This window comes from Cyprinodon tularosa, unplaced genomic scaffold (genome assembly GCF_016077235.1).
Source record: "Cyprinodon tularosa strain WSP-4 unplaced genomic scaffold, ASM1607723v1 ctg1025, whole genome shotgun sequence".
In the NCBI taxonomy this organism is placed as follows: domain Eukaryota; kingdom Metazoa; phylum Chordata; class Actinopteri; order Cyprinodontiformes; family Cyprinodontidae; genus Cyprinodon; species Cyprinodon tularosa.
The window spans coordinates 143,406-164,636 of record NW_024037811.1 but is presented as its reverse complement, the minus strand read 5'-3'; the positions used below and the strand labels follow the sequence as shown (position 1 = coordinate 164,636).

Below are 21,231 nucleotides of genomic sequence, written 5' to 3'. Positions count from 1 at the left end.
ACCTTAACCTGAAATAACACCTTTAGGATGAATCACTGAGAGCCAGGCCTTCTCATCCAACATCAGGGTTTAATCACTAATGAGTTTATGAAAGAATAGTTTAAAAAAAAACTAAACACATATTGAACCCCTTTGCATCAGGAATGGGACATCACTAAAGATCATATGTAGGTCAAGGCAGGGGGGTGAATACTTCTTGGAATGTAATTTATCTTCTGCTACCTGAGTTTGCCAAATCCCCAACAGTAAAATTAAAAAGAGAGATCATATCTCTCCTATCCTGGCTTCTCTTCATTGGCTTCCTGTTAAATCCAGAATAGAATTTAAAATCCTCCTTCTCACATATAAAGCCTTAAATGGCCAAGCTCCATCTGATATCAGAGATCTGATTGTTCCTTATGTTCCTAACAGAGCACTTCGCTCTCAATCTGCAGGTTTACTAGTGGTTCCTAGAATTTCTAAAAGTAGAATGGGAGGCAGATCTTTTAGTTATCAGGCTCCTCTCCTGTGGAACCAACTACCAGTTTTAGTCCGTGAGGCAGACACCCTGTCTACTTTTAAGGCTAGGCTTAAAACTTTCCTTTTTGATAAAGCTTCTAGTTAGAGTGGCTCAGGTTATCCTGGCTGTGTGTTTCCTGGACGGGGCCGCCTGTGGAGCTGGTTGACAGTTGCCTTTTGTATCTATGCTTCTTTTTCTATGTCTGCTTCTGTCTCCTTGAACCCCAGTGGGCCTCAGCAGATGGCCGCTCACACTGAGCCTGGTTCTGCTGGAGGTTTCTTCCTGTTCAAAGGGAGTTTTTCCTCTCCACTGTCGCTACAAGCATGCTTAGTGTGAGGGATTGCTGAAGAGTCAATGAGTCGATGCAATCAGCTGGTTTTCCTTAGATAGAAAACTTTGAATCAATCTGACTGGATGATCTGGTGAACTGGAAAGTGACCTGAGATGACATGATGTGAATTGGAGCTATAGAAATAGACTGAATAGAATGGAAACAGTTCTTATCTACTGTTTGTTCTCATCCAAAAAGCACAATGTGAATTGAAATTCTAATTAGGCTTCAGTCGGCATACAGATATACAAGATCTTTTTAGATTTTCAGCCTGATGGTGCGTCCTGCGTGGTGTAGTGAACGGGGGTAATGAGGAGCGATCAGCTTCTAACGACCAGCTCCTCATCAGGAATCATTAAGTCAGGAGAATATCAAGCATGTCTGAACTTCAGTCGGCCCTCCTGAGGTGGTTGTGGTCAAACTGTGGTTGTGGTTACCAGAGCCTCGAGCACTGAGCATGCGCAAACGAGGGAGTTCTTCTTCTTCTTCTTCTTCCAGATTGACCAGTCCGAGTAGCGCCATCTCTCTCATCTGAGAACAGACATCGTCAGCTGGGAACTTTTAAGCCCTGCAGTTTCATTGTACACTTTGAGTTGCAGCTTGTAAATATCGCATGGTGTTCGCCCAGATTTAGTCTCAGTTTAAGTTCACGTGGGTCCCTGCTCATAAAAGGGTTAAAGGGAATGAGTTTACAGGTAATATAGCCAAACTGTCTTTGAATGAAGATAGCATTATGGAAAATGATTTTACTAAATCTAAAATAAATACTGTTATCATGAAGAAAGTAAACTCAGAATTGCAGTGACTTAGGAGGACGGAACTACAGATCAACACCTAATCTACGTATAAAAACTGCTGGGAAAATGGATGGAATTGGAGAAAATCAAAATGAAATGAATCTGTACTTATTCAGGGTGAGCATCCAACAGGCAGATATGATTATGGAGGAATGATTCTAAATACAGGCTGAGCAGAGAAAAAATACAGCAATGCTGTATTAATAGGAAATAAAGCAAACATTAAACTAAAAAAAATTAAAAAACTGTATATTTTAATTATTTAATATATTAAATAATTATTATAATAAGGGAAACTGGATTATTTACAATAAAAAACAAGGCTGGTCAGACGCTCTGGCTGATCCTCCAGCACAGTAGGTGGCGGTAATGCATCTTAACCTTGGATTCCATCCACCAATAATCCCATAAAGAAGAAGAATGTGACGAAAACAACAACAAGATCTTTGGTGGAATTAATTCATTCCGATTCAGACTCCATTTCAGTTGGTGGCGTTAATGTGTTTGCTGCATTAACGCCACCAACCACAAGAAGAAGAAGAGGAAGAAGAAGAAGAAGCCGGCCGGACTGTGCAGCTATCAGCTGTTAGCATTAGCTTTACTTTCCGTGTGCTAGCAGAGAGGCTGCTAATGTGTGAGTGTTTGCAGTGAGAATGTGTTGAGTCCAGCTGGAAGGAGAGTTTGTCAGCGAGCAGTTAACTCCTGCTGGAGAAACATTCCCAGAGTTTAAAGGAAGATTAGATCAGATCGAGGAGGAGAAGATGGATGATCAGCACAGACTGCTGGATTTCACCAGGATCCCCCAGATCATCTTACACCGGACAGGTAGGAACCACCTGATACTAACGCTGCCCTCATCAGGCTACCTGGAGACACTAGCCTAGGAACCCATAGGTAGGAACCACCTGATACTAACGCTGCCCTCATCAGGCTACCTGGAGACACTAGCCTAGGAACCATAGGTAGGAACCACCTGATACTAACGCTGCCCTCATCAGGCTACCTGGAGACACTAGCCTAGGAACCATAGGTAGGAAACCACCTGATACTAACGCTGCCCTCATCAGGCTACCTGGAGACACTAGCCTAGGAACCATAGGTAGGAACCACCTGATACTAACGCTGCCCTCATCAGGCTACCTGGAGACACTAGCCTAGGAACCATAGGTAGGAACCGCCTGATACTAACGCTGCCCTCATCAGGCTACCTGGAGCACTAGCCTAGGAACCCATAGGTAGGAACCACCTGATACTAACGCTGCCCTCATCAGGCTACCTGGAGACACTAGCCTGGGAAACCCATGGGTAGAACCCCTGTACTCGTGCCTCATCGGCTACCGGACACTGCCTGGCCCATAGGTGGGAACCACTGATAAAACGCTCCCCTATAGGTACCGGAGCACTACCCTAAAAACCTAGGTAAAAACCACCTGATATAACGCTCCCCTAGGGCTACTGGGAATCCCCAGGAACCTAGGTAGGAACCCATGTCTAACGCTGCCCTCATCAGGTACCTGGAGACACTAGCCTGGGAACCATAGGTAGGCCCACTGATATAAGCTGCCCTTCAGGTACTGGGACACTAGCCTAGGAACCATAGGTAGGAACCCCCTGTTACTAACGCGCCTTCAGGCTCCCTGGAGCACTAGCCTAGGACCATAGGTGGAAAAACCCCCCTGATCAAACGCTCCCTCATAGGCTCCCGGGAGGACACTACCCTAGGAACCTGGTAGGAACCACTGATACTAACGCTGCCCTATCAGGCTCCCTGGAGAAAAGCCTAGGAACCATAGGTGGGAAACCCCGCCTGATAAAAAACGTGCCCTCACGGCTACTGGAGAACTGCCTAGGAACCTTTAGGTGGGAACCACTGATACAAAACGTGCCTCATCAGGCTCTGGGAACAGCTAGGAACCAAGGTAGGACCACCCCGATTAAGCTGCCCTCTCGGCTACTAGGACATAAGCCTGGGAAAAACCCATGGTGGGAACCCAACCTGTCTAACGCTCCCCCTCTTCAGGCTCCCCTGGAGCACTAGCCTGGCCATGGTAGGAACCCTGATCTCGCTGCCCCAGGGTTTTGGGAACTAGCCGGGGGGAAACAAGGTAGGAAACCCTGTTTAAACGCTGCCCCCATGGTACCTTGGAGCCTCCGGGAACATGGGTGGAACCACCGATACTAAGGTCTCGGTTACCTGGAGACTGCTAAAAACCTGGGAACCATTTTTACTAACGCCCGCCCTCTCAGGCTACCGGAGCACTACCCCCTGGCCCATAGGGGCCCCCTGATCTACGCTTCCCCCTATCAGGCTACCTGGAGACCTACCCTAGGAAATGGGTGGCCCACCTGATACAAACGCTGCCTCTCAGGTACTGGAGACACTAGCTGGGAAACCCCCATGGGTGGAACCCCTGATACTAACCTGCCCCATAGGTTCTGGGCCCTTTGCCGGGGGAACAAGGTGGGAACCACCGATACAAACCCCGCCCTCCAGGCTCCCTGGAGACACTAGCCTAGGAAACCCCTAGGTAGGAACCATGATTAAAAAGTGCCCTCATCAGGCTACTGGAGGCCCAGCCTAGGAAACCATAGGTAGGAAACCCACTGATCAACGTCCCCCCTTTCAGGCTACCTAGAGCACTAGCCTAGGCCCATGGTAGGAACACCTGATACTAAGGGGGCCCTCATGGGAAAATGGAGACACTACCCTTGGCCCTGGGTTAAAACCCCATGATACTAACGCTGCCCCATCAGGTACGGGGGAACTAGCCTAGGAACCATAGGTAGGAACCACCTGATACAAACGCGCCTATCAGGCTACTGGAGACACTACCCTAAAAAACTAGGTGGAACCACCTGATACTAACGGCCCTCATCAGGTACTGGAGACACTAGCTAGGAACCATAGGTAGGAACCACCTGATACTAACGTGCCTCATCGGCTCCTGGAGCCCTAGCCTAGGAACCATAGGTAGGAACCCCCTGATATAACGTGCCCTATCAGGCTACTGGGAACTAGTTTGGATCCATTGGGGGGCCCAACTGTACTAACGTTTTTGCCCTAGGCCCTAGGACCTAGCCTAGGAAACCATAAGGTAGGAACCCATGGGAACTGGACGGCCCTCATCAAGGCAAACGGAGACCATAGCCCCTAGGAACCTAGGGTAAACTGATACTAACGTTTTGCCCTATCGGGCTACTGGAGACACTACCTAAGGCCCCATGGTAGGAACCACTATATAAAGTTGCCCCTCTAGGCTATTTGGAAAAGAACTTGCCCAGGGAACCTTAGGTGGAACCCCCCCTGTACTTAAACGCCCGCCCCCCTCCTCAAGGCTCCCCTGGGAACTACCCCTGGGAAAACCATGGTGGCCACCGTTAACCCCCCCCTCTTGGAACCTGGTGCCTAGCCCTAGGCATGGGAGGAAACCACCTGATACTAACTTTTGCCCTCATCAGGTCCTGGGCACTAGCCTGGGAAACCTAGGAGGAACCACCTGATACTAACGCTGCCCTCATCAGGCTACCTGGAGACACTACCCTAGGAACCTAGGTAGGAACCACCTGATACTAACGTCCCTCATCAGGTATTTGGACACAGCCTAGGACCAAGGTAGGAACCCCCTGATACTGCGCTCCCCTCATCGGCTACTGGAGAACAGCTGGAACATGGGTTTGGAACACTGATACTAACGCTCCCCTCATCGGGCTACTGGAGACATGCCTAGGAACATAGGTGGAAACCCCCTGATACTAACGCTGCCCTCATCAGGCCCCCAAAGAATTGTAGGAACCATAGGTAGGAACCCCCCTGATATAACGCCGCCCTCATCAGGCTCCCTGGGACATAGCCTGGAAACCATAGGTGGGAAACCCCCTGATACTAACGCCGCCTCATCAGGAAACCCTGGAGACATACCCTAGGAACCATGGGTAGGAACCCCTGAACAAACGCCGCCCTCATCAGGTACTGGAGAATACCCTAGGAACCATGGGTGGAACCCCCTGATACTAACGCCGCCCCATCAGGCTTCCCTGAGACACTACCCTAGGACCCTTAGGGGGGAACCACCTGTATAACGTCCCCCTTCGGCCCTGGGAAATACCCCAGGAACCTAGGTAGGAAAACCCCCCCTGTACTAACGCTCCCCCTCATCAGGTTACCTGGAGACATAGCCTGGAAAACCATGGGTAGGAACCCCTTTTTCTAACCCCGCCCTCATCAGGTCCCTGGGGACAGCCTGGCCCATAGGTGGAAAACCTGATTAAGCCCCCCCATGGCTACCGGAGACCTATTTTAGGAAAACCATGGTGGAACCCCCCAAACAACGTTCCCCTAAGGACCTGGAGACAACCCGGAAAAAGGAAGGAACACCCTGTACAAAACCCCTGCCCTCATCAGGCTACTGGGAACTAGTAGGAACCTAGGTGGCCCCGTCAAACGTGCCCCCAAGGCTACCTAGGACATAGCCTGGGAAAACCTAGGGGGAAAAACACCTGAACTGACGTCCCCCTCATCAGGTAGGAGACATCCCTAGGAACCATAGGTAGGCCCCACCGTACTAAGCTCCCCTCTGGGGGTACCTGGAGACACTAGCCTAGGAACCATAGGTGGAACCACCTGATACTAACGGCCCTCATCGGGCTCCCTGGAGACACTAGCTAGGAACCTAGGTAGGAACCCCCTGATACAAACGCCGCCCTCATCAGGCTCCCTGGGAACTAGCCTAGGAACCATAGGTAGGAAACCACCTGATATAAGGCCCCCTCATCAGGATACCGGAGACACTAGCCTAGGAACCATAGGTAGGAACCACCTGATACTAAACGCTGCCCTCATCAGGCTACCTGGAGACACTAGCCTAGGAACCATAGGTAGGAACCACCTGATACTAACGCTGCCCTCATCAGGCTACCTGGAGACACTAGCCTAGGAACCATAGGTAGGAACCACCTGATACTAACGCTGCCCTCATCAGGCTACCTAGAGACACTAGCCTAGGAACCATAGGTAGGAACCACCTGATACTGACGCTGCCCTCATCAGGCTACCTGGAGACACTAGCCTAGGAACCATAGGTAGGAACCACCTGATACTAACGCTGCCCTCATCGGGCTACCTGGAGACACTAGCCTAGGAACCATAGGTAGGAACCACCTGATACTAACGCTGCCCTCATCAGGCTACCTGGAGACACTAGCCTAGGAACCATAGGTAGGAACCACCTGATACTAACGCCGCCCTCATCAGGCTACCTGGAGACACTAGCCTAGGGAACCATAGGTAGGAACCACCTGATACTAACGCCGCCCTCATCAGGCTACCTGGAGACACTAGCCTAGGAACCATAGGTAGGAACCACCTGATACTAACGCCGCCCTCATCAGGCTACCTGGAGACACTAGCCTAGGAACCATAGGTAGGAACCACCTGATACTAACGCTGCCCTCATCAGGCTACCTGGAGACACTAGCCTAGGAACCATAGGTAGGAACCACCTGATACTAACGCTGCCCTCATCAGGCTACCTGGAGACACTAGCCTAGGAACCATAGGTAGGAACCACCTGATACTAACGCTGCCCTCATCAGGCTACCTGGAGACACTAGCCTAGGAACCATAGGTAGGAACCACCTGATACTAACGCCGCCCTCATCAGGCTACCTGGAGACACTAGCCTAGGAACCATAGGTAGGAACCACCTGATACTAACGCTGCCCTCATCAGGCTACCTGGAGACACTAGCCTAGGAACCATAGGTAGGAACCACCTGATACTAACGCCGCCCTCATCAGGCTACCTGGAGACACTAGCCTAGGAACCATAGGTAGGAACCACCTGATACTAACGCCGCCCTCATCAGGCTACCTGGAGACACTAGCCTAGGAACCATAGGTAGGAACCACCTGATACTAACGCTGCCCTCATCAGGCTACCTGGAGACACTAGCCTAGGAACCATAGGTAGGAACCACCTGATCCATCCATCAATCCATCCATCCAATCACAGTGGAGTCTTCCACTGTGATTGCCTCTCAGACTGAATCAAACCCCAAACAATATGGATGCCAAAATAACTAAATGATCAATATCTTCTGATGAATATCTACAGCACTTGCTTTCTCTTTAACTACACATTTATTTTGATAGCTGGGAGAAATATGGCAATAAATAGTGATTTTACTCCCATGCCAATATTGACCCACTGGGAGACAAAATGGAAGGAGTCTGTCTGGTGCATTAAAAACAGTTCTAGGTTGTTTTTTTTTGTTGTTGTTGTTGTTGTTGCTTTATCATAGGCTGCATCTTTCCCTGCAGACCCTAAAAAACAAAACAAGGGCTTTTAAAAATCCCAGCCTCAGTCTGAAGGGTGCAGCCTTTATACTTTCATAGCATTCTCCTTTCCTATGAGGGTAATTAGGGAGGGCCATTAGTTTTCGTTATTGTTGAGCTCATCAAAATCGTGAGATTGGCCTAATTTCAGTGTAATTTTGACAACTTTCAACATAACCAGCTGAAATGAGCTGTTGCCTGTTTCAAGAAGGAAGTTCAACCAACTCTGAGTTAAAACTTGAACTCTGAGTTGACTTATCCTGAGATTGGAAACTCTGAGTTTTGGGTTTCAGAACAGCTGAAATAAGTTAGTTCAACCAACTCTAAATGGACTGACTCTGAGTTAAGCGCGTGCACCACAACTATAAAAAGCCATTATCAATGGAGCACAGATATTACGAGTCACCATGGCAACAGCATCAGATAAAAAAAGGTGTGCATATTTCTCACCAGCAGAACTGGATGTGTTTATGCAAGCATATGCAGAATTTGAACATGTATTTAAAAAAAAGCAACACGGCTGCAGCGGCGAAGGAGAGAGAGTTAGCTTGGGTGAAAATAGCTGCTCGAGTCAATGCGTAAGTTTACATTTTAATTACTTTTATACAGTGTTGGGTGTAATGAATTAAGTTACTTAAGTCATATAAATACTGTAATTAAATTAAAGACTATAAAACAATAGTGGATTTAATATCAAATTTTAAAAGGTATATTTTGATTTGAACTTTCTCCCTCTAGTTACACACTTTGGTCAATTTAAGATTAATTCATGCAATAGGGGGTTTTCAGTGACGTCACTGGCCAGCTTCCGGTCCGCCATCTTGGGTGGCATATTATCGTATATCATATATATCATGTCGCAAATGGATAAGTACGCCAGCACGCTAGAGCCACCAGATCATGGAACATATCTGAGGAAATGTTCCGTGATCGACCATATGGACCCCTATGTCCTCCACGGTGCCTTGTTTAGCACTAATCCAGATGATTGGCCAAATGTACAGCACGGTGACATAGTTCATTACCCGGTGTTCAGTGAAAACCCTCTGCACACTCTTGAGGAAATGAGAGCGTACAAGGGTCTAGAGGCTCACAACCAGTTCACATCTGGTTGGGTACGAGATGTCGAAGTGATGTACATGAAGGAAATCGCCATCATACGTGGACGGGTGAGTTTTAATAAGATGGTAAAAATGTAAACAATCTGACGCAGGGCTCGCTATGCTAGGTGGCTAACAGCCGGCGGTGCGCGAACAGTTCCAAAGCTACAAGTCCTTGGAGTCTCATGTGCAGTTTACGAATGGATGGGTTCAGGAGCTGCAGCTCATAAAGCCAGCAAACAGTGCTAACCGTTAGTGCTAACAACCACTCAGGCATGTAATGTACTTTTAACGAGCTGCTATGTGTTTCAAAGGTTTGGTTAGTAATGTTAACTGCCAAACCTCCCTAAACCCTCCGGGTTTCTCACATATTTGAGCCTTTTCCCGCTGGTTGAAATCAAGTTAAGGTGAAATTAATCAAATTAAAACACGGCTGAGAGAGGGAGTCCAGTACGCGGTAGTCATAGGCAGTAGTCTGAATAGCGGCGGCGGAGACGGTCAACATTGCGGCCACGGAAAGTAATACGTCATGACGCCCAAGCCCTATTATTAATATATTCTTACATGTTTTAAATGCTTGACAGTTAAATACCTGTGACAAAGTGAGCACTGCAGACTCTGGCGTATTCCAGCTTAAAGGATAGTACACCCAAAACATGATTAGCCTTCATTTTCTACTCACCCCCATGCTGAACAACACTCTGGAGTACTTTTTTGATATCTCAAATGCATCTGGAGATCTGGGAGGCTTCTTGCTGTCTGCTGACATTCAAATAATGGAGGTCTATGGCGCCCGAGACAGAAAGGTCCATAAAAGTCCACAAAAAACGTGTCAATATTCCTCCATACTGCTCGTCCAATGTATTCCAAGTGTCCTGAGTGAGTAGCATCCAGAATTTACTCGAAACGAAGTCATTTAGAATGTTTTTAGAGCATAAACAGTAGTGTATAGGATTTCCTAAAAGCGCGATCACGAGTCTACGGAAACGGCGGCAGACCAAACCAGATGAAAGTGCGCATTCAGCGTCTGCTCTGCCGATAATGCAAGCGTAGAAGAAGAAATGTGCTGTTTACCTGTGCAAAGAAAGAAACAACGAAAGAAAAATGTCTGAGGACTTCAGTGTTGAGGAAGAGCATGAGTTCTTTGCCGAGCTGAATGCGCACTTTCATCTGGTTTGGTCTGCCGCGGTTTCCGTAGACTCGTGAACTCGCAGGAGCGCGCTTTCAGGAAATCCTATGCACTACTGTTTATGCTCTAAAAACATTCTAAATGACTTCGTTTCGAGTAAATTCTGGACGCTACCCACTCAGGACACTTGGAATACATTGGACGAGCAGTATGGAGGAATATTGACACGTTTTTGTGGACTTTTATGGACCTTTCTGTCTCGGGCGCCATAGACCTCCATTATTTGAATGTCAGCAGACAGCAAGAAGCCTCCCAGATCTCCAGATGCATTTGAGATATCAAAAAAGTACTCCAGAGTGTTGTTCAGCATGGGGGTGAGTAGAAAATGAAGGCTAATCATGTTTTGGGTGTACTATTCCTTTAAAACCGTCCAAATCGGACCTGGATATCCGTGTCAGCCATAGGTGACGGCGTTGTTCAGATAGCTGTTTTGTTTTTTCACATTGATTCACGATTACGGCTGGTATGCGATAGAAAGAGCGTTGATCTCCACCTCCACGGCCGTGCAACCAACAATTACACACAATTTCACAATTTTTCACTGTCAATACTGCCTAAGGCTGCCACCCAATATGGCGGACGCGCTGAGTAGTCACGTGAGCGTGACGTCACCTGAAAACCCCCTATTGAATATTGTTTATTTGAAAGCATTAGAAGTGCAGTTTCTTGTCTCTCCTTGTATTGTTCAAGTGGTTGAGGTTGATTTCGGATTTAGAAAGTAATTAATAAATAAGTAAAACAAATTAGTAAGTAGACCAATACTTTCTAGAGACAGTAATTATTACATTAATCTAATTAGACTTGTTGAAGATAAAATCTGTAGTTAGTAATTAAGAACTATTTTAGAGTAACTTACCCAACTGTTATAATATCAGAGGTGAAACTGGAGGAACAGTATTTTATTAAACCTAATTTAGTTTCCATGGATAGGTGCAATCCTGCAGGCATCAAAAGAACATGGCAGCAGCTGAAAATGAAATATAAAAACATACTTCAAGCAGGTAAGCCTTGAGCACATCATGGGAGTAGAGTAGCTACCTGGCTTTACAAACAGGATCATCCATAAAAGGACATGCCATTTCATTCCCTTTGATGCGCTCTACGTGACTGAAATGTGTGCAATGAATACTGTATGTCCCCAAAGAATCAATGAGGTGTTTAAACACCACTTCCTCTTTAAAAAAGGGGAGGAGACCAAAATAAACTCTGGATTTTCTGAAGAAAACCTGCTCCCGACCAGGTTAGGTTCACAGAGTAAATTGCCATGGTAACTGACTCTGAGTATAAGTTACCTCTCTTTCAGAAACGGGCTTGACTTACTCTGCTTTCTCAGGTTTAACTTACCTCCCTTTCTGAAACAGAAAACCCAGAGTTTCCCTCATTTCAGGGTTAACAAACTCAGAGTTTTCACTTAACCTCCTTTCTGAAACAGGCCCCTGAACAGTCCTGGGAAGGGAGTTCAGATTTCAGTCTATTGCCAGAATTACATTGTAGCAGAACCTGTGTGAGAGCTGCAATGCCTGCTGGGGGATGTAGTCCCCGTCTGGTTATAAGCAGTTAGATCAACACATGGATGATTAAAGTGAAGTCTCCTCTCTTTCCCCTCCAACATTACGTCTTTCTCCTGTGTTTGTCTTTCCAGACCTCCTGCAGGTTGGAAAAGAGGAGGATTTCTCTGAGCAGCAGCTCTGGAAACAGGAGAGGAATTCCAGTTTGGACCAAGAGGAACCAGAACCTCTGCAGATGAAAGAAGAGCAGCTAAAGCCAGAAGATCCCTGGACTAAAGAGGAAACCATGGAGCTCCCCATCACTGAGCAGGAGGAGCAGCTGCTCCTCAAGCAGGAGGAAGGAGACGTGGAAGAGAAACCATTCCCATGTTTGGCATGTGGAGAAAACTTTCTAAAGGAAGAACATTTAATGGTTCACATGAGAACTCACACAGGTAAGAATTCCTTGTCCTGTATGATCTGTGAGAAACGTTTGACTAAAAAAAACATTTAAATACATGATGACTCACTCAGATGAAAGGCCGTTACTTTTAGAGTTAAAGAACCACAGGTGAGAAACATTATTCATGCATAAAGTGTGAAACAAACTATAGCCCCGTTTCCACTACCCTCTGAAACTGTTCCATGCCGAGTTCGGACCGAGCTTGGATCAGTTGACCATGCAGAACTTGGTTCCTTACGTTTATACACCACGCTAGCGGGTTCCTCGCCTCCTAGGGCTGATCTTTGGTGCTACTGCTAGAATTGAACGAGGGAATAAAGCAAATCAAAATCGTGCCCAGAACATTCAGGAAGTTACGTTTGGTTATAATTGTGATATTTCGTTGTTTGCAGAGAGTCAGGCAAAGAAGACATCCTTTAGTATCACCACACTCTTTTGAAGCCATTTAATAAAATGTAGTATTAAGAAGATTCCGATTGTTGTTTACAGTTGTTCTTCTGTTTTATGTCGGTTGGCAAGCGATAATGATGTACATTACTGCCAACTACTGGAAGCTGACTGTAAGGAGATGAAGCAGTCTGCTCATGAGCTCTTTGTTATCAGAAAAACGAGCCAGAACTGAACCACGCCGAGCTTTACTGATGAACTAGTACCAGTTTAGTGCACTTTGGTTGTGTCTAGCACGGTCCAGTTAAGTTTGCGTTCCATTTACACTCAACAGGTATCGCGGTTACCATGCATGGACCGATGTTAGGGTAGTGGAAATGGGGCTTATGTTTTAACAAAAGATTTCATGCTCGTCATTAGAAGTTACAGCAGTGTGACGCCTCAGGAATGAACAGTAGAGACCTTTCCATGTTTGATTCATGACAACAAAAATGTCCATCTAGAAACTCCTGCAACTCATTACATGATAAACTGACAGCTTAAAGATCTTTTTTCTAGGCAAGGTTGGAGAAAAGCTTTCATGAACATTGATAATTCCACTGTTGACATGGAAACCTGATCAGATAAGATATAATATCGCAAACCCGGTAAAACAAATGATCTATGGGAAACCAAAGGGCTGGCTTTAGAGTCTGGAGTCTAGTGTTGACTAAACTGTCCTAAAACAATGAAACATGTTTGTTTAAAGAGTAAAAAATACTAAATCTATCGCTGTTATTTCATTTAAAGTTTTAATTAATGCTGATCACTTTGCTAAGTTGCCTGGAAGTTGGCTGTATGTTTCAAATAAATATGTGAAGGCGAATAAACTAAACTTTAGCACTCTGCAGCCCTGCTCACCGAAACAGAAGAGAAAGTGAAACAAATTATTTAAAATTTATAACTGCACTATCTGATAAAGATCTACTAAAATGTAACCTTCTTTTGGGGGAGGAGAACTCTGTTAAAGTAATCCTGAAGGTTATTAGAAAGTGGTCAGAGAGGACAGGGTTGTGAGGAAATACTGTTATTTCTTCACATTCTATGCCGTATGTCAGCACAAGATCCAAAGTATGAAGATGAGAATGCGTGGGACTATTCACATTTTGAACAAAGCCAATAGTGTCTAAGATAGCATTAAAGGCTGCTCTTAAGCTATCGCCTTCAATGTCAGCATGGATGTTAAAATCTCCCACTATGATGACCCTGTCAGTATTTAATACCAAATCAGAAAGGAACTCTGAAAACTGATCTTCAGACCAGGGAGACGATAAGAAGTTACAAGCAATAGATGTTTAGTGGCTTTGGAATTTAGATGAGGAAACTCTGGGTTAAATGTTCACCCTTCTTGCCACGTGTTTCAAACAGGTGTGCCTTTGTTTACACTGTTAACTGCAAAAGACGACGTGCGGGGCATTCACTGACCTTCTATAACCTATGGGGTGATGTCCAAGCTGCAGTGTATGTTGGAAGATGTAGTTGCAGTCTGGTTATATGAACTTAGATCCAATACAAACAGGATTGAAGTGAAGTTTCCTTCCTTTCCCCTCCAACATTACGTCTTTCTCCTGTGTTTGTCTTTCCAGACCTCCTGCAGGTTGGAAAAGAGGAGGATTTCTCTGAGCAGCAGCTCTGGAAACAGGAGAGGAATTCCAGTTTGGACCAAGAGGAACCAGAACCTCTGCAGATGAAAGAAGAGCAGCTAAAGCCAGAAGATCCCTGGACTAAAGAGGAAACCATGGAGCTCCCCATCAGTGAGCAGGAGGAGCAGCTGCTTCTCAAGCAGGAGGAAGGAGAGACATTTATGGTTATTTCTGATCACGAGGAAAAGGGCCAAATTGAACCAGAACCCATCAGCAACCAAGTCGTCTCTCAGAACTCTAGTGACAGTCAGAACCAGGATCCAGAAGAAATCCATCAAATAGACTCAGAGGGAAATAAAAGTCCCACAGAGAATAAGGGATGTCAGAGAACCAAAGAGCATAACAATGATGTTCAAACACTTAAAAGGCAAGAGGGAAGTCGCACGGATAACAGGTCTCACTCTTGCACAATCTGTGGCGAATCTTTTTCTCTGAACAATGATTTAGTTCAACACTTGAAAAGTCACAAGGGAGAGAAGTGCTTCCCATGTTTGACATGTGGAGAAAGCTTTCTAAAGAAAACCCATTTAAAGGTTCACATGAGAACTCACAGCGGTAAGGAGATCTATGAATGTCCGTCCTGTGGAAAGACTTTCATTGATCAATATGGTCTCGACAGACACCTCATAACTCACACAGGTGAGAGGCCGTTCACCTGTACCATCTGTAACAAAAGCTTTACTGGAAAGGGTAGTTTGTCTTACCACCTGACAACCCACTCAGATGAAAGGCCTTTTTCCTGTAACACCTGTAAAAAAACATTTAAAGAAATCGATGATTTCAATGTACATCTGAGAACTCACACAGCAGAGAGGCCTTTTGAATGTCACTTCTGCAGAAAACGCTTTACTTATAGACCTAATCTTAATAGACACATTGAAATTCACACAGGTGAGAAACCGTACTGCTGTTCGATTTGTGATAAAAGTTTCACTCAAAAATCTAATCTGACTTCTCACATGAGAACTCACACAGGTAAGAAACCGTTCTCTTGTACCATTTGTGGCAGAAATTTTAGTCAAAAAGGAACTTTGACTAAACACATAACAATTCACACGAGTGAGAAACGCTTTCCATGCACAACATGCGGGCTGAAATACAGCAACCAAAAAGATCTGATTCTTCACATGAGACGCCACAGCAGTGAGACGCCACAGGGCTCAGCCTTCATCCAGACTGTTTTTGTTTTAGTCTGAAACCCAAAATATACCAGGATTTTCTTTTTGTTTTATTGTGCTAAAATGACAAATCTGGAAAGTTTCATTTTTTGTGTGTGCATAAAATGAAAATGGGAATTTGAAAATGGGATTTTTTTGTGCAAAAAATAAGGAATTTGATGATTTTTTGTTTTCCATTTTCTAATTTTGTTTGAATAAACGAAAACATAGATTTTTTTTTTGTTTCTGCTTTAAAAATGTAAACAAACTGCCTGTATGAACACTGAACACAGGAACACAGGAAGGCACATAAAAGACCTTTTCCATGTTTGACTCGTGGTAAAATGTCCGTCTTTTGACTTAACTTTCAGGTTAAGATCTTTTCAAGTCAAGTTTGGAGGAAAACGTACTAACAGCATTAATCTCTACATGAAAACTTGATAAGGCGTAATATTGTAAACCTGCTAAAATAATTAAACGTTGGGAAGCTTAAGATCTAAGTTCAAAAAGTTCATTATTAAACTAAAATGCTAAAACACTGAAACATGTTTGTTTAAAGAGTTCATCAAGATTAAAGGTTCTGCTGTTATGATATAAAGTTGATATTTTTGCTGAACATTTTGTTTGAATTATTTAAAGAAGTTAAACACTAAAAGTTTAATGTTTCTGCCTTTTAAAGTTTTTGCTTGATTCTGTTTTATTTACCTGCTATGATTAAAGGAATGCATCGTCTGTTTCTGTCATCGGCTCTGGATGCTTTTCATTCATGTAATTACTTTTTGATTATTTCACCAAGCAGAAGTAAAACCTCATGGATCATGGCAATAAGTTTCTTTTTATGGCTTTATATCAGTCACAAAGGTTTGTTTTTTATGAAATTCTGAGCCGACCTAAAGCTCCAGTATATATTTTATTGCGTTAAAATGCTCAGAGGATGAGGAAGTCACATTTCAGGTTTCACATAAACTCTAAGAACATTGTTCTGAAATTTTGGTTCATTTTCTAAACATTGTTTGGCACGGATCATTTGTATTTGTCATTATTTTGAGCATTTCTTTGCTGAAATAATTTAAGATATGCAAAAATAATCATCGTGACATTGATATACGTCAGTAGACCAGTTTTCAGAGTTTCTATCTAATTTAGTGTTAAATACTGACAAGGTCATCACAGTGGGGGACTTAAACGTTGAAGGTGATAGCTTAAATGCTGCATTTAATGCTACCTTGGGCTCAATTAGCTTTAGACCCATTCACGCTTGAATAGAGAAGAATAAGAATAATCCTAAATTTCAATAATAGGTTCACAAAAGCTGCAGACACTGGTGTATAAAACCACTGTAAAGTGGCTTGAGATGACATGTGATGTGAATTGGCACTACGGTATATAAATAAACTGAACTGAATAATAGTATTTTTTATTTTTATTCAGTTGTCAGTAGGGCTGCAACTAACGATTATTTTGCTAATCAATCTATATAATTCTTATTAAAAATCAAGAAAAGTTCCGTTAGAGAAGATGATATGCAAAATATAGACCAACTGAAACTAAACTTTGCACCACACAAGGAGTTGAGGATAGATTATATTTATGGTGAAAAATGTTTATATATGTTTTACTATTCTGGTATAATTACTGCTCTTTTAAGAGTCTGCAGTTCAGTTTATGATTAATCAATTACAGAATTAGTTGATTATTTCAATAACTTTTTTTTCATGATTATTTTCATTGTTTCTGCCCAAGCTGTCAGACTGACCCGGAGCCATAGCTCTGTTGAGCTGTTTGATCTTCCAGCTCTCAGCAGTAATGACTTTATGTGATTCTCTCCGTTTGATGTCTGACCCCTGGCAGGGAGGAGTTTCATAGGGTGAAGTTCAACAGCTAGTCATCAACCTGAGGGTTTAAATAAATTAGTGAATCATTTTCTAAAACCTTCTAAATAAAATGTAGAAAATGTATATTGATTCTACAAATATTGAGGATTAAAAGTTTTTTTTTTTTTTTTTTTTTTTTTTACACTGCCCTGTCTGGCAATGTGGCAATAAGAATAATTGTCTTGATGCCAAAAAGAGCCCGACAGATTTTACTTTTACAAATGGAGCAGTAGGGCTATTGCCATAGTGTTCCGCTTGATTTACGCATATAGGTTGCTTTATTATAATTATGCATGGATTTTTACAAATTATATGGACACTGCAGTATTAGTAGAACAGAAGAAGTGACACTCAAAGGGACAAAAACCATAGATTCTCAGCTTTGGGAATATCCAGCGGTCAGGTGAACCGGAACCGGAAACACTAGAGGGAGATCAGATGATGATCAGATGATGAGTTCTAGGTCCATGGGAATTTTCAGGGCAATACTAAAATAAAGCCAGGGAAGGACTCACTGTGGATGACTTGTGGTTGCTCCTTGGTTCCTGTTTGTGGGGACTGTACAGATAAGGAGATACTTGGCTGGAGGGCGGACAGGCATGTAGTTTGTGTTGCCTTTTTTATCTCTTATTGTTTTCACCTGTATAGTGTCCTTGAGTGTTTTGACGTCGCTTGAAATAAAATGTATTATTATTGCCAGACCTCCTGCAGGATTGTGTTGGAAAAGAGGAGGATTTCTCTGAGCAGCAGCTCTGGAAACAGGAGAGGAATTCCAGTTTGGACCAAGAGGAACCAGAACCTCTGCAGATGAAAGAAGAGCAGCTAAAGCCAGAAGATCCCTGGACTAAAGAGGAAACCATGGAGCTCCCCATCAGTGAGCAGGAGGAGGCTGGAGGTTAGAGATGAACTGATTCAGGCTTTTAAGGCAGATACTGATTTTGAACCTCTCTTATCCAAGATATGTGCCCCCCTGGTTCTTTTATTGTTTTCTTGAGCCATTTATAGGCAATATTGTTATTTCTTCCTCTATTCAACAAAAACGACATATTTTTTACCAAATTTTAATGACGAAAAAGAAAATGAATCAAGCAGCAATGCATGGTACCTCAAAACATGGTTGTTGAATGAACTAATGAACTTATGAACACAAACCAGAAAAGCATTGAACTGAAATATCATCTGAAAAATCATCTGAGCTGAGTTTGCACGGGGATCTTCAGATGCCTCCCTCTGAGGTGTTCCAGGCACGGCCCGCCTGCAGAAGGCCCAGGGGACGACCCGGGACCATTGGAGGGACTGTGTGTCTCCCCCAGCAGAGGAGGTGTGTAGGAGGAGGGAAGTCTGGGAGTCTCTGCAGAGACCGCTGCCGCCAGGACCTGATCCTGGACAGAGCGGAATACGATGATACTGAGTTAGTGAATTAGTGAGATGCCTGAACAGGAGCTGAACAGGAGAAGTATTTGGATGTTACAGACTTAATGCAGACTGTTAATAAAAATAGAAAATAGCAGAGGAGTTAGGGATGAGCCGTACTGATGAAGGGAAGGTTAGAGATGGGCCTGTAGTTCTGCAGGTCAGCTGTTCAATGTGCTCCTTATTTAGTAATTGCTATTTTTAGAGCAAAGAGGAAAAAAACTGGAAAATTAGCTGTAATTAGAATATTGTCCCTAATAGTTCCTAAATACACAGATCTGAGAGACAGATTAACATTAGCTTTCCTTACTACTTACCAACCTACAAAATGATCTAATGTATTAAAATCTTTTTGAAGATCAGTATCTATAATTACAAGATATTGTTTTATATCTATTGCTGCTGAAATGTCCTCTACTAAATCAGCTGTTGGTAATGGAGAGGAGTGATTAGATTAAAATCTGTACTGATGTTACTTAATGTGGCAAGTAGGGCGAAGTGAGCCACACAGGTTTGTTGACTAAGAGGGAAGAACAGTCCAGCTTACATTAGTGGCTTTATTGAATACACAAGTTTGAAAATCCCATTTATCCATACAAATGTAATAACATAGCTGGACCAAGAGCTGTGGCCAACGGTGGAAATAACTGGAAGGAAATCAAAATATAAGACACAATACCATTAAAAAAAAAAAAAAATGCACCTCAAATCAAGAAGAAAACAAGCACCCGGGGATTCACCACTACAGACATGAAAATCAGCTCCTAGAAACACAACAAATGTTAAAAACATGGAGTGATCAATGCAAAAAAAAAAGAAACAGGAAATAAAAAGACATTTTTTTCTGTCATTTTAATCACCAAACAAATAAATGTGTCTCTGTTCATTCAGATGCTACTGAAAGAAGAGTGAATCGAACCTGAGTGATAAATATTTCACTGTGTAAAATGAACACAAAGACCACAGATTAAAATACAATGATATCTTTATTAGCTACAATCACACAGTATTATATTTAATAACTAAGCAAAACACTAAACACTACTGAAAATAAGTGGGAAGAGAAATTTAAGGGAAGAGGGTTTAAGAGCCCTTTGAAAGTCTGAGATTTTCAAAGTTTAAGGCTTAATGCATTTAAAAGTGTCCTTTATAATAGCAGCAGATGAAATGTAAATAAACCCTGACACACACAGAGATGTTGACTGCAGTCAAAAACAGTGAAGTTTCATTCAGTTTATGGTGAAAGATGGATCATGACTCAGGAATGCATTAAACTATGATGAGGCTGTAAGACCCGTTAGCTTAGCTGGCCCCAGGGGTTCTGGTTCAGGTCGGGTCCAACCTAAACAAAGAGAGGGTTAACTCACGATGTAGCAGTTAGCTTCAGTAGCATGTGACTTGTTCGGTCTGTAGTGAGCTTTAGCATTCAGTGAAACTTTTAAAATCATCAGCAGTTGAATCAGAAGCTTATTTTCCAATAAAAACACCAACGCGGCTATTCTATCTAGTTATAGTTCACCCAAACTGAGCACTTTTAAGCATCAGATGGGAGGAGGGGGAAGGGCAGTTACTGTTTTTGGTTCGGTGGAGGGAAGGCCTTTGGCTCAGTTCGGTTTTCTGCAGGCCCGTCTTTGGTCCAGTCTGTTCGTCCAACAGCAGCTCAAAGAGATTTGGATCAATCCGTTACATCCGATAAGAAATAAGAGCCTTTTAACCCTTTTTAGGATCTGCGGGAACCTTAATCAAAGCGGATGCTGGAAAACGACCCCAGAAGGCTGAGCAGTAAAGTTCGGAAGTGTTTCTACTGCATATCATGGTAGCTGAGAGTTCACTTTAAGGCACGCAGCTTATTGGCTGACACGCATTTCAAAAGCGGGCTTTGAGCAACACAAACTTGCGATATAAATTAGCTTTGTCCCTTCCGATTTACAGATGAAATTAGAGGAGATCTTATTTTCAAACCAGGTTTAAATATAAAAGTTACGGTTTTAAAGGATCTCAAAGTGTCATTCAGGGAACTGAGTGGTGTGGCTGGAAAAATCCATTTCCTATATATTCCAACACAATAACATCCGGTCAACAGTGATTACTTTAAATATTCACATTACAATTTGGTGCTAAAAAGACTACCAAAAAATAAAGGAAGAAAAAAAAACTCTCCGTTTCCATTAAGATTTTAATTATTTGGTTAATTTATCAAGACATTATTACATTAATAAAAACATTCTGCGAGGAATAGAACACAATAAAAAGCATTGTTATAAAAACAGACAGTAGCTTTCCTGAATCATTGGAGAAAATAGAAAATGTACACAACCAAGAACAAAACTATGACAATTAGTTCAAAGTACACTTAAGAAACAAAAACAAACAACTTTACGATCAGAAACGTTAAACGTTTAGAGGAGTGTTACACTTCTTTAAATACATTATTATTCCAAAGGCTTTAAAACCAGGAGAAAGAATGTTCAAACCGTTCAGCAATAATACCAACTTTAAATCAAACGACAGCAGCCATT

At 43.3% G+C, this 21,231-nt stretch overlaps 1 protein-coding gene across 1 annotated transcript; it reads left to right on the top strand.

Moving 5' to 3' along the window:
• The first annotated feature begins 2,166 nt into the window (after positions 1 to 2,166).
• Positions 2,167 to 15,474, top strand: LOC119780294 (zinc finger protein OZF-like). Its single transcript, XM_038280292.1, has 3 exons — positions 2,167 to 2,452; positions 11,892 to 12,191; positions 14,212 to 15,474. The coding sequence occupies exons 1-3, from the start codon at positions 2,389 to 2,391 to the stop codon at positions 15,462 to 15,464; spliced, it is 1,617 nt and encodes a 538-aa protein (XP_038136220.1). The 5' UTR covers positions 2,167 to 2,388; the 3' UTR covers positions 15,465 to 15,474.
• Positions 15,475 to 21,231: the final 5,757 nt, after the last annotated feature.

Bases quoted from the DNA above. Each gene is read 5' to 3' on its own strand.
- LOC119780294 (XM_038280292.1), top strand. From the start codon at position 2,389: ATGGATGATCAGCACAGACTGCTGGATTTCACCAGGATCCCCCAGATC. The intron at 2,453-11,891 runs GTAGGAACCACC...TTGTCTTTCCAG, and splicing joins GATCATCTTACACCGGACAG to ACCTCCTGCAGGTTGGAAAA. The intron at 12,192-14,211 runs GTAAGAATTCCT...TTGTCTTTCCAG, and splicing joins TCACATGAGAACTCACACAG to ACCTCCTGCAGGTTGGAAAA.